Here is a 14904-nt window from a genome sequence, read left to right on the forward strand (position 1 = left end):
TATATTTATGAAATACAATGGAAGGGTCTTTTATAGGATGAGAAATCAAGTTCAAGAAGCTTTCTTAGATGTGAAAAGAAGTAAGAAAAACTAGCAATGAATGAAGGATAAAAGTAGCCAAAAGTCTAGATACATGGGATGAGAAGGAAGTTGCAACTTCCTGGTCTTGTTTTGTCTCGTGTAATAGAGAGATACTGAGGTGCATCAGCTAACTTTAATTACTACTAATTAGAGTTAGTTTATAATACTTAATCACCTTCTTATTATAGAATATGATATAGGCTTTTAAAATTTTCTAACACATTTAAAATAATGATTCTAATTTTATAAAATATTTATTCCCTAATCTATTTTTTCTACTATTTTCTTCAAATTTCTTAAATTAAGTATTCGTTATCCTTTCTTCACGTTACAAAAATAATTAGTCTATTAATTAAGTTATATACTATTTTATACGCTAAAAAAATATTTGTATCTAAAGTAGTTTTTCTATTATTAATAAAAATATATGAAGTAATTTCTGAATTATAATCTAATACTAGTTATTAAGATTTTAGCTACTAACTACTTTAGATTCTAAATTATTTTTTAATTAAATTAGTGACTAATTTATAATATAAAGTAATTAGTAGCTAAAATCTAGAGCCACCTAATGTTATACATCTATTTAGAAACTACTTTCTAAACTTTTATTATTAATAGAAACTACTTTAGATATCAATAATTTTATAATTTATAAAATGATATATAACTTAGTAAATATAATAACTAATTATGTTGTGTCTCTAAATTAGTTGTTATTTGTATTACATAGTGTCGAGACCTTCTCAACCTATACCATGACTAACTACTTGGATGAGTACACCTTGACATCATAAGGACAAGTTAAGAAGAGATTAGCTAAGAACTCGAAATTAGTGTTAGAATAATACAAGAATTAACCATGGAATTTGTGCTAATCTAGGTTCACTAGCACAATGACACAACTCATCCTTATAAATAGGTTGATCAACATCATGCTAAGGTACACATTTTAATAACATTTATCACTCTCAACCACCATATATATCAAACATTGACTTGAGCATTGAAAAATCTTTTGTAGGTATCCTCCCTCTCTGACCGAAGACTAACAACCAAACATGAATAACCATTAACACCTAAAATACAGAAGATTATTTAATGATTTTCTTGTAATGTGAAAGTTTTTTATTTTATTTTATTTTATCTTTAATCATATTTCTTGTAAGCGGGGTATCTTATTTTTAATTTACTTGAAGTGTTTTCTCTCTATCTAGGGTTGTTCTAAATATTTTATATTAATATTATATCAACATTTTTATTTGTAATCACTAACAAAAGTAATAACTTCATAACAGAAAAAACGAAACTTAATTTTAAAAATTCAAAGGACCAAACCAGATATTTTATAGCTAAGAGATCAAACTAAATATATATAAAAAAATAAGTTAAAAAAGCTAGAGTAAATTTTAGTCTAATATAAAATAGCATGAGAGGTTGGAGAATTAAGAAAAAAGTTACACTTTATTGTCAAAGCATATAAATTGAGTAGGTGAACGCGTAAAATCTAGATATATGCAAGAGTGATAGGTAATGGTAAAGAAAAACCAAAACAGTGTAAGCCGTTTCAGGAAAAAACAAATCTTCCTTTTTCTCGTTACATATTAAATTTGCTATAAAAGTTGGAAAGGAAATAAAGAAATTATTTATTGAGTACGGAATGAACTATATTGAATTTCTCCCACAGTTGGTAAGAGGATTCACTGTTACAACTCAGAAGAGGACCTATTCAAACATCATCCGTGACACAATTTTGGGAACTTAAGATCACTATCGTTAGCCACAATTAATTTGGAGAAAAACATGAAGAAATTGAGGTTGAGTGTTTGGTGCTAATTCATCAAATGAAAAATCACGTGATATTATATTATTTGGTTTCTCATCCACGTGAATTCTCGGAAATCTAATAACCATAACCAACAACACATTGAATTCTAGTCAATCCATCATATCCACGATTTCATAGTTCTTTCTCATCATCAAAATGATTTTTAGTTAACAAGTTTAACTGAAAATTAAAAACTAGTTACTTTCTAATAACATGCATGGCTTTTGAACACAAAGCTTAACTCTCCCTCCTATTGTTGACAATTTTATAGTTCTTTGACATAACTGGATGCTGTTTGTTATTCAAAATAGTAATTGTTTGAAGTTTTTGAACCAGGTCAAGACACATATATACGTAGGATATTAGGGCAGATATTATTATAGTATGATTCTTTTTCCTTTGTAATAAATTCTCTTCTTTCTTTTTAATGAACTGCTTTTTTTTCCTATGGATATTATTGCCTTTATGGTTATGATCTTCCTTCTAAATTAATTAAAGGTTATTTAATAATAATATATAATTAAATTTATATTGTTCTAAGGAATTTTTTTTACAACTACTAGTATCCTAACATTATATTCAAACAGTGATATTTTTACTGGGATTGTTAGTAGTTACTTATAAAAAATGTTCAGATTTATTTATATTTGGAGACAGCAACATTCCCTTACCCCCTTCGATCTAACAAAACATATTTTTTGTCAACGTCTCCAAATCTAACCCCACGCCCACCCAAAACAGAGAGCAAAAACCCTTAAAAGGCCCATACCCTTATTTTTATACTTAGGTTTCTTCCTGTACCATAGCTTCTTCTGGTACGATCATATTTCTTAAAATACTTAAAAATGCATTTTATTTTATTATTGATGTTTTCTATTTCAAAATATATAGATAATGCATAAGAACTTTATTAGACTATAGAATTTGAAAGGTATTTCCGAATCTGGAAATATCTTCTGAATTCTATAATCTAAAATATGTTTCTTTAGAAAATAAATTTTGGATTATAGAATCCAAAAAGATATTTCTAGATTCAGAAAAATTCTACTATCTAAAAATTATAAATTAAAAAAATATTCAAAAATACCTTTTGAATTCTATAATTCAGAATATACAAATAGAAAAAAAAAATACATTGTAAAATTTAGAAAATATTTCTATATCTAAAAATAGCTTTCAAATGATAATTTATTTTTTAAAGGACAAAATGGTATTTTTGGTCTATATTGTGGATTATCAGGAGAGAAACAGTCCTAAACCTAATGCCTCTCTTAAAATTGAACCCCAAAAATATGACCCATTTACTCTTGTAAATGAATTATGTCAGGTGTTTCTATTTGCACCACCAAAATGTTTCTTATATATATTAAAGAAAATAAACGGGGGCAGTGCTGCTATAACAACAACACCATGGCTGTTATTTTCTTGTGTTGCATTTGGAATTTGTTAAGGTAAATTTCCATTTCTACATTTTTAACTAAAAAATCTACAAAATCAATTTCGCTATATATTAAAACAACATTACACATATATTAAAATTTTGATTTTGAAAAAAAATTATTTACAGACTAAGTTATTTATAGACTAATTTTAATTTACAAAAAAAAATATCTTTTTTTTTTCTAAAAGTGCTTACAAAAAAATATTTTAACAAAAAACCCAAGTGTTACTATTTTTCTCCATGATCACTTACTCACGTAATGTATTGCTTCTTTTGTTTTTTCTAAATAAAAATAAATAAATGTTTTTTAATCCTATAACTTATTTTTTATATGACAAAAACAACAGTAGTATTTATTTATCATCTTATTGTGTGTTTGGTTCTGCAGTGAGAACCAAAAATTACATAACAAAAATGTCTGGGTACATAATACACAATACATAATGTACATGAGAAGGAGCAAGTTCCTAGAATGTTACATACAATTCTATATATAATGTAATTGGAAAGAAATAATGGAGAAGCATGAAGAATCTTGAAAAATACACACGTGAAAGAGTCGCAGAGCCCCAACTCAAGAAATCAAATTTGCTTGTTTTTCTTCATCTTTAAGACAAGACCATTGTTCTCCTTTATATTCTACTGGATTTAGAGCGAGATGAACCACGACTACTTCCATTTGAATCATGTCTCTTCAACAAGGCTTCCAGATTTTGGAAGCATTTCAATGGCCTAACCTGCATGTTACGAACAGTGTCAATGTTACAAATCCTCCACATGTTCTGTAATCACTCAAAGCTGTTCAAATAAGTGTGAGTTGCCAATTGCTTATATTGGCATACAACCAACAGTAAACTTAGTTGATAAATTATGGATGGTACCCTCCATTAAAATACCAAAATCACTCAACTATATGATGACAAATAATGACCTCAACTAGTCCATTGTACACAGTTTTGAACAAGCAGATGCAAGCGTAAATATCTTATGCAGGGGAGAGGGGAATGTTATGTAAGAGAGAGGATAACCTTCCAACGTCTTTTTTGACCAATTGTGTTGTAGATGAACTCCAGCCTTGTTATAATCTGCCTAAATGTTGGCCTCTGGGCTGGATTCTCATTCCAGCACTCCTCAATCAGTCTATAAGCATATATCATTATTCATTAGACATCAGCAGAATTAAACAGTGTAATGAATCATTATCAAATGAGAGAGAATTGGCAAATATTATGTTCAATCAGAAGTACTGTTTATAGGTTCATGCTCACACAAGAGGAGGGACAAAACATAACACAAAACAAGCAAAATAGTAATATGAGTGATGCATGCAATAGCATAGTGACCACATTCGGTGAAAAGAGTAGATTACACGGTTTTTAGCCCCATAAAAAAAGGTAGAAGGAAACCAAGAAAGATACTGAATGAAATTATTAAAAAACATGTAATCCTTGCTACTTTATCCCACAAGTTGTAACCAGATAAAGTTGTTGTTGTCATTTTCTTACTTAGAAGTCACATTTGAGCTTATAACTTGCTATTATTCCATTTTTATCCTCAGTATTTAATGAAACTCTTTATTTACTGCTTACTTAATAAAAATTCTATTTTAATATTACACTATTATTTTGATATTTCAATAAAACGTTTTAGATTTCAAATAAAATTATAAGAATTTTAAATTAACTAAAAATTTAAAACTATAATTACCTAAAAATAAAATGTTGCTTTAAAAACTAGAATTTACATAAAAAATACATTTACCCATGTTCTTTTTTATGTGATTTTAAAATGATAAATAGTTCAATAGCTAACTTTAGTCAAATGTTTTTGCTTCAATGATCTAGCTAACAGATAAATTCCAACTTTCAGAAAGAGATTTACTTCTGAACCGTCAATTAACTTTTCAATTATTTTTTACCAAACATTGGCATAATAATGTATAGCTAGCTAGAAAGCTTATTAACAAAAAGATTGTATGATGCATGTTAAGATCAGGAAATAGGTTAACATCCTTTAGATTTTCTCAGGAAAATGAAATCACTGGACATTGAAAAAATAATCCAAGAAACATAGATGACTTACTCTCTAATTCCACAGGAGTAACGCTTGGCTGGAGCTCGAAAAGGTGGACGCTCTTTGGCAGCATACACCTTAGGAACTTCATCTTTTTGCTTTGCAGAAAAAGGAGGGCAGCCTTCAATCATCTAAAACATAACACATAAGAAGCATCAATAGTGACTCCAGCTTAACATTCACACAAAGCTACAATAATTCCATCAAACCAATAAATATTAGTAGAAACTCGATAGCAGAAAAACATGCTAATCATATTGTTGGAGAGATTGGGTTTTGAAGGGAAAGAGAAGTAAATAACCAAGTTAAAAGGTTATTAAAATTCTACATAGTTGATTTTCAAGGAAAAACAATGTAGGCCAATTCAACTGGTAGTCAGGAAAGGTCTCATACAGTATATGGATACAACAAAATAGATGGACCAAAGCAACAATAACAATTGCCATAAATATTTTATAATGTGTAGCTTTTATTAGCGTAGATGAAGGAACAAAAATAGTTACCTCTTGTAGAATTAGTGCAAATGAAAATACATCCACTTTGGTGTCATATTCTTCTTGTTTGAAAACTTCTGGAGCCACATACCGGCCTATGAGCAAAAGTAAATAAAAAATTCAGAGTTTCAGAAAATGAACAGGACATGGAAATGTCACAATAATGAAAGTATTTTCAAGTGCCCCATGAATAAGAGAATACAGCATTTCAGATATTTCAAGTGTGCATTAATGACAGTTCTGAAGAAAAGCAGCACCCACAGGAAGTTTCTTGGCAAGTTAGAGGCCTGTCATCTTTAACTGCCAGCAACTTGCTAACTCCAAAGTCTGCAACTTTTAGGTGCCCAGAATCATCCCGCAATATATTACTGTTAGCTTACTCATAAGCAACATTGATAAAAAAAAGTGTAGATTGTATCAGACAATTAAACCAGACACACACGGACTTCACATAAAAGAATATACAGTTGGGGAAAAAAAACTTACGAAGGTTCAAGATCACGGTGAATAATAGGTGATGGCTTATTTTCATGCAAATAGCCCACTCCCCTGCATAATTTCAAATAAAAAGTGGTATTGAGTACACTTAATAGACCAAAAGACAGAAAAAAAGGAGCAGATCATTATCAGAACCCAACAAATGTCTCAGCTAAATATAATTTACATTAAATGGATTTTCTTGTGTTTAACATCCACGGACTTTTCTCCAGCAAGAATGAATCCATGAGAAATGTTAGTCATAAAACTCCTAAAACAAAATTCCATGAATGACATGTAACCAGTGAAAGTTTATATAGCAAAACTGCTCAGTTGAGAGAATTATGTATCAATGACGGAGGTATCTTTCAAAAATAAATTGAATACCTTTTCATCAAATTAATAACTTTTTCTTTGTGGGTCATATAGAAAGGACTGAGAATTTGTGAGCCAAAACCATTTAGCCACTTAGATCCTATTCGATTTTTCTCTCTATCTATATTGATGCAGTTATGTTACTGAACAAAAGATCAGATCATTACATAACCCAATTAAGCATAGACTTCAATGGTAATCCATATATTCATTTATTTACTTCTTATATGACAAAAATCATACACCCTTAGTTGATTTTATCTTGAGTTTGTTACTTTCTAAATTCTCAGACAAATTCTTCTCCATTTCCCTTATATTGAAAATGCTAGCTACTAGGGCAAGGAATCTATTAAAAGGTGGACTTTCTAACTCAATCTTATCATATTTATCATCTAATATGTGCCATAAAGGGTTCAAAGTTTTCCGCAATTTCCAAACACGATCTTCCTCTTTTATGAAGGCTTGAGATCAACTATGTAAAGTGTGGCAAAAAATGAACGACATAGTGCTCTAGAAATTTAAAACGGGTGATTAACCGAAAAATAGTAGCTAAAAACAACCAATCCACTATAATACATACTAAAAATTACATACGTTTCTAACATAATTTAAAATTAAATATTTCACCAAAGTCAGTTTTCATGCAAACATATACAACAAGGAAAACAGGGGATAACTAGATCTGTACGTATAAAATATTGATGAAAATTTTATAATGAAAAATATCCTATAGTTTCTGCTGATCTTCTACATAACTAATAAAACTCACAAGCACCAATCAAAATAAAATCACAATTTTAAAATAACCCCTTGGTAGAGCGAGGGAAAGAAAGCTGATTGTGAGACTAGATGCTACAAACAGTAGAACCCAGATAAAATCAATGCATGAGTGTCGTCAAATACCTAGCAATATCAAGTGCATATCTCACAGCTGTTGATGGTTTCAAAGCTCCCTTTCTTTTCAAGAAATCGCAAAGATCTCCCTGCACGACATGGTGAAATGAGATCAAGAAAGCAACATTTTGTCACATTACTGTTAAACTTCAACAAACTTTCCAAGAAATCATGTTCCATAGAGTTGTGGGACAAAAAACCTTGGGAAGATATTCTGTCACAATCATCATTGGACTGCTCTGAGTCACAGCACCCAGAAATTGGATGACATTTGGATGCCGGATCTTCTGGAACAGAGCAAGCTCATCTCTGAAAGCCTTCCTGAGCAAGACCAAGTAAATTAATTATCATGAAATTATGCAACAAAATGTAACAATTTGTGCACAAGGTTTGTGAGAGCAACTCACACTTTCTCCTCGTCACTAAGTACCTCCTCCCCAAGCTTTTTTACTGCAACCTCTGTTCCACGCCACAATGCACTACAGAAAGTCCCCTGCAAATTCAGGAAAGATTAGCAGAAACAAAAGTCATTTAGAAGCAATGAAATTGAATATTATTCACGCAATTAAGTAATTATGTACACACAAACACGAAAAATTTAAGTGAATCTGCGAGCTGGGTCTACATATTCAATAGTAGTCAAATTCCTTGAGAAAAAGGAATTGGCTGGTTTCAATACTATACAATCATAGCTATTTAATAGAACTTGCAAAATCATCAACTAATGTTGTAAATCTAATGAAGGATAATAAGGTGGCACAGGAATTTAATTACTTCTATAAAATTTCCTTCATTTTTTAAAATACTCTGTTTGAATATTTCAAACTCTTTGGTTTGATTAAGTATTTTAGTTTCCATCATATTCAAATTTCATATTGTGCTATTTAAAATTCCTTCTTTTAGAATTTATTTGAAACTCCCTCTTTTTGGGATTTACTTGAAGAAGAACTCCTTATAAAAATTCCCATTATCTTAAAAATCTTTGGATTTGATATCCAAACAGGTCACTTTGATGTATGATATTTTAAATTCACTTAAAAATTGAAGTGTCTCAAATTCTACATCCAAACACACCAATGTCATTATAGAATTTATTATGAATTAATGACCTAATTGACAGTAAATAATAATAATAAAAAAGCTTTTACCTTCGTTATCTCCACACTGCTGGTAAAATCGAGCTCTTTAGGATTGATTTCATACTCTGGGACTTCACGTGCATGATTAACATGCATAGGGGCCATCTGAAACAGTATAATCACAACATGTATTCACATCACAGCCAGAAGCAGAATATAAAAGCTAAATCTGATATGTAAAAACAAATAAATACAACAGCTTCATAATTTACAATCCTAAATACACACATACCAGTGGCTTTGCTCCATGCTTCTCCAATAGTTTGATCACATCATTTTTTTTATAAAAAATAGCATCTGCAAGTGGCTGTTTAAGAGATGCAAAACTAATTATCAGACCCATGATTACATATCTAAGAGAGTATTTTATTTTCAAAAGGAAGCCCATATAAAAGACCCAGGAACAGTAATTACAGAATACAGAGAAGAGTATTAAAGATAATTAGTTAACTATTATAGATAGGCTGGTACTCTTTTCATTATATTTTTACGATACAATCCCTTTTTTATCCTTTTATGATACAATTGTATCTTTTCTTTTATCATTTTGGTAAACTCTATACATATGAGCACCCCTTCTTACTTTAACCAAATAATGAGATAATTCTGTCTGTATTCTTTAATAGAGAGGAAAGAAGGAACATAAGAACAGATTACTAAAAAAGGTTAGAAGAAAAACACAATACAGTTGAATCTATTTATCACTTCATTTGGAGTTAAATTAAGGATAAGCACAATCACGAGTAATAGCTCAACACTTCAAGCAGAATGTAACTAGAAACCTAATATAGTCTGCAGCACAAGACCGATCCTATTTTCAAAGTATCGAATTGCTTTTATCTTCTTGAGATTTACTCCCATCATACTAATTTTTCAAGCAGGCAAGTGATAAGTCAACGTGCAGCAGAAGTATCTTCTTTCAAAAACACTGCCAAACAGATGCATGCTAGTGCGCACCATCTGCTCCACTTTAAGTTTGGTATCAAATTGACATTTAATCATCACCAAGCTAATTTTTTGAATTGTGAATCATAATTTTCTTTGCATCACAAGATTCAAAGCCAATGAAAAATAACTTCAAATGCATCATATAAATTATTTATAGTGTTCAGTCTAATAATTTTAAACTAAAAATAGATAAAACAACTTAACCATAAGTCTCATAAAACAAAATTATTAGTATATCAGAGTTTGTGATACCTTCACTTTGTAAGAATGGAAACTAAGCGTTGAAATAGTCAAATAGAGTGCATGCATTGACTAAGATTGATAAATAAAATAGCAAAATAATCAAATGGATAAGTTCAAAAATATTTCTTCAATTCTTTTTCAATTAACAAACTGGTTGAACTCTGTTATTAACATGAAAAAATGGCATTGATTCATTCGTGAATTATGAGATTAAAAATCATTTGTGATTCATCTTATGAAACGAGTCAACATGTAGTCAAATTGTTGCGAGTAGGATTTAAATCTTGAAGCCTGAATAGTAAGATTCTAGTAACCTTCAGAATAAATGGTGATCACAACCGAATGTAAGATCAAGGCATCAATCTCATCTTGGTAAGAGAAGAACGTATCTTAAACTTGCTCCAAGAAATTCACGCCTAAACAATTAATCAAGCGCCCGGGCAAATTGCAACAACAATCATGTTAACAAAAACTGCCTCTAACTTATTCTACAATCCACTACATGCAATCCGTTTTTTTAGGCATACAGAACGAATCCACCCTAAACGATATATCATTTGACTAGTCAAACAACACTAAATCCAGATACAACAACCCTGATCGCTTAAGCCAAACCTTAGGCATCTTCTGTACGAAATCTATGGCAAATCCTATTGTCCTTGTCAGACTAAAAGCCAAACCATGCCATTGTCAAACATCAAAGCACAATCACTTTTGACACTAAACCAAATCAAGAATTAAAAAGAAAAAAGTAAAGTTACCGTGCTCCCCCACCGATCTTCAGCGTCAACTTCAGCTCCTTTTTGGAGCAACAAATCAGCGACAACAGTGTAGCCCTCACACGATGCGACATGAAGAGCAGTGCGATTATCAATATCCTTGTAATTCACATTCACACCAGACTCCAACACCTCGCGAATACCATCCACATCACCTTCAAACGCCGAATACATCAACCTCACACCCTGATCAACAGCGTCTCCATCGTTTTGAGGCTCTGCTCCTTCGTTATGGCGTTCTGGGGCAAGGGATGACTGCTTCCCCAGCGTAAACCTCGCAGGGTTTTTCGATTCCATGGCGAAAACAAAGCAACCCAGAAAGTTCAGATCGAGAAAGATGTGATCTTGAAGTTTCGGGGTGGAAAATTCAAAGGGACGAAAACTGGGTGAAGCTCTTTTCGCTTTGCTTTTTGAAAATTTTACCCGTCCGACCGAGCCTCTTGCGATCGATGATGATTTACTTTTGTCAGCGCAGTCCTACGTGGAATGTTTGAATTCGGCCTTCCGAGTATGCAGTGGATTCTACGCGTTGTGCTAAGCGCGTCACGCGTATTCTGAAATGCCAGCGTATCGTCCAACACGGCACAGAAGAGTGAGTGAGAGATATCTGACTAACGTGTGCCTCTGGCGGCGGAACCAATTGACGACTTTAGATATTTCAGAAAATCTTGACCGTTACTTTTGTGCTACACGCATAGTCTATGATACATGTTTCTTTTTTTCTTTTCACCCGCAGGGTCGTTGAAATTTGGGTACTCCTTTTTAAAAGTTAGATTACCAAAAAATACAAAAATAGAAAAATAAGGAAATTGATTGCATATCTATTTTCTCTATACTGCTGATTATTTTCGATCGTTAGCAACCTCTGAGCATTAAAAGAATAAACCATCAATCATCAATATTAATAATATATTACAGCAAAACAAGACATTGTAGATGATGACATGAAAATTATAAAAAATTATGATGAGAATTTTGTTATTTCATATATTTTCAATTAAAATAATAAAAGTTAATCAATATAGTTTTATATTAATTATAAAATATCATTTTTAATAATATAATAAAAAAATTATGATATAAAAACTATTTTTAAAAATAAAAAATAATTAATTATTATAGTAACTAAATTAAAAATCTTAAAAAATAAACTTTTTTTTATTTATTTTTAAATTAGTTTATATTATTGTTAAATAGTTTTTAAATTAATATTTAATTAATTATCAAAATTTTAATTACTAATTATTTAGTAAAAAAAACACTAATAATTTTTATTATCAATTATTTTTATTTTGATAAAAATAAGTTCTTAATAAGTGAACAAAATATTACTAAAATATGAATTTTTATAAAAGATATGAAAAGAAATCGTGAAAATAAATATGTAATAATTATTCCATGAAAAATAGCCTAACTGTGACCAAATAATAAATATTTATACCAAATAATAAATGACCCTGAATTTAAGACCTGAACTGTCTGAACCCACTTATAACAAATTGAAAAAACTGAATTATTTTTAGAGAGTCAATTAGACATTAAAGCATATTTTAATAAGTACATTATAAATATTATAAATACAATCGGAAACAAGACACATAACATCGAAATTAAAAAGATAACATGTAAAAAAAATATGATTTGATTAATTAATTTATTTTTTAATTTGAGTTACTTTTTTCTATAAGTTTTTTCTTTTCTATTCTTAATAATTTTAAAATTAAAATATGATGAAATTCACATTAAAGTAAGGATTACTTGATGATAGATAGAAAAGAATGATAATTTTATCAAATAATATAGTTACTTGAAATAGAGTCGAAAAAATAATTGAAAATAAATGTTCATTTATTTAATATGTAAGATTTGATGTGAAATTGAATGAGAATAAGTGTATGTTTTTTATGCTTAAAATAATAAATTAAAAAAATTAAAAATTATTTTATATATAAAAAATTGTCTCACAAAATTAAAAATTTATTTTTAAATGATTCATATAAAATAACAAAATACTTTATTGTATTAATAAAATGAGATATATTAAATAAAGGTAGAATTATAAAAAATTTATATAAAACAAAACGATTAAAAATTATTAATAAGGCATTATAAATATGTTGCATGTGACAGCATTTGAATCGCAGTCGAAAGAGAAAAGTTCTTATCATAGAGCATATTCCTTGCAGCAAAAATCCTGAAGATAGAATGGCGAAAGCTTCAGTTCATCAATTGGCACTCTTTATGTTCCTGTTTCTGGTTGCCTCTGGTATTTCCCCACTTCTTTTCTGCCAATCAATATATATAAATACTTGGAACATATGAATTTGTTATTATTATTTTACTTTCAGGTTTTATGCAGCAAGCTTTTGCTGTAAATGGAGGTCAATGCAAAGCGAACAAAGATTGTGGTAGATATTGTCAGCATCGCCCAAGTTGCCCTACGCTGTGTCTTAATGGATATTGCCTTTGCAATTGCGATTCTACAAAAATGGATCAAAAACACAACAAACCCTTCTAGTCAATGTCTTGCTTCTTTTCCGATATAACGGAAATTATGAATAATATTTTATAAATTAATAACTTTTTATGTTCAACTTCCTCATGCTCTCATGTTTCAATTATACATGTTTGTTTGTCAAAAAAATAAAAAATTAACGCATATTCAAACACCAAGTGCGTATATAATAATTACTTTATCGCATTAAAAACGTTTTAAAACATTTATTATTGAACCACCAAAAGTTAATAAAGTAATACTAAATTTGTAAATTATATTATTAAGTTATAGTAGTTACGACACTTTTAAAAGTTTAGTCAATTTGTTTTTATGTTGGATGTCCCAAGTTTAAACTAAAAAGTCATATTAGATTTTTATTTTTATTTATAATCATAAAACTCATTTAATATTAATAATAAATAATTTAATATTTTATGTTAAATTGACTCAAACAACATTAAATTAATAATGATGTGACGGGTAAATTGATTATGAATATATGTATCTATGTATAATTTAGGATGTATTTCACTCTTTTGTTTTCTCCCTTCATTCTCCTCCATGAGAGTTTCATTCTCATGCTCAATCCAATTTTTGAAAATTATGAACCCTTTTCTCTCTCCTCTTCCTCCCAACTCTAACCCTCTCATCATTGACCTCAATAGCACGGACAAAAACATCTTTATCGCGCCTCCTCAAGATCCGTTGCAATCTATACATAATTATAAATAAACTAAATGAAGTAAACATAAATAAATTAATGAAACGAAGTTAGAAAGAACCCCACTAAATAAATTTAAGAAAGATAATTGAAAAATAAATAAAGAAATATAAGATTCATAATTATCCCAAAGTCCTCCAAACCCTCTGACACATGTATGATCATCTGTTCGTGTACGTAGTACAAAAATAATCGTAGTTCAAATACAACAAGAAAATTAAGAGTAAGCTAATGAAAAGAAATTTCATAAAATATCCAATTCATAAAAAAAAAAACAATCAAACTAATCATTTATAAACATTTATTTAAATGTTATCATATAAAATTTCATTACCAAATTCATCATTCATATATAATATGTATCATTCAATCACATAACATTTAAGAATTCATACCATTCAAGAACTTTTCTGACATAAAAAAATAATATTTAACTTTCAAACTATCAAAATATAATATTTATACATATTCACACAACATAAAATCAAACAATTTTATCAACTAACATCTCCGCAACAGAAATTGAAACTTGGAACCATCGTCCCCTTCACATTCAGATCTTTTAGCTTAAGGTACTATTGAAAGTTAAACTTAGTTTTCCTTACCTAAAAATCCATTAATGGAAATTCTACCTCAGGGGAATCACTTCAAAATTTCGGAACCTATAGCAAGTTATCCAAATATTACCAAATTTTACTATATGGTAAAAATAAGTTAAGAGGAACACTTTTCTCGACTATTCCCGTCAAGATTAATGATTAAATCATAGAGAAAAATAGATAATAAGATATATTTAGAATAAAAAATAAACTTAATCTATTTATAAATCTGATAAGGTAGAAATGTATTTTAACTCCTAAATTATAGCATAGTGTGATTAGATTTTGAAATAGATGAGTTATTAAAGAGAAAAT

The 14904-nt window shown here is 29.4% G+C and overlaps 1 protein-coding gene across 1 annotated transcript; it reads right to left on the minus strand.

The window, feature by feature from the left end:
• Positions 1–3673: 3673 nt before the first annotated feature.
• On the minus strand, positions 3674–11466 carry LOC137832435 (serine/threonine-protein kinase 12). Its single transcript, XM_068640599.1, has 12 exons — positions 10755–11466; positions 9035–9109; positions 8812–8907; positions 8071–8156; positions 7864–7984; positions 7673–7752; positions 6404–6466; positions 6179–6285; positions 5927–6012; positions 5433–5554; positions 4379–4490; positions 3674–4087 (listed from the first exon to the last, which is right to left on the minus strand). Exons 1-12 carry the CDS (start codon positions 11067–11069, stop codon positions 3983–3985), a joined length of 1368 nt encoding a protein of 455 aa, XP_068496700.1. The 5' UTR covers positions 11070–11466; the 3' UTR covers positions 3674–3982.
• Positions 11467–14904: the final 3438 nt, after the last annotated feature.

This window comes from Phaseolus vulgaris, chromosome 6, assembly GCF_000499845.2.
Source record: "Phaseolus vulgaris cultivar G19833 chromosome 6, P. vulgaris v2.0, whole genome shotgun sequence".
NCBI lineage: Eukaryota > Viridiplantae > Streptophyta > Magnoliopsida > Fabales > Fabaceae > Phaseolus > Phaseolus vulgaris.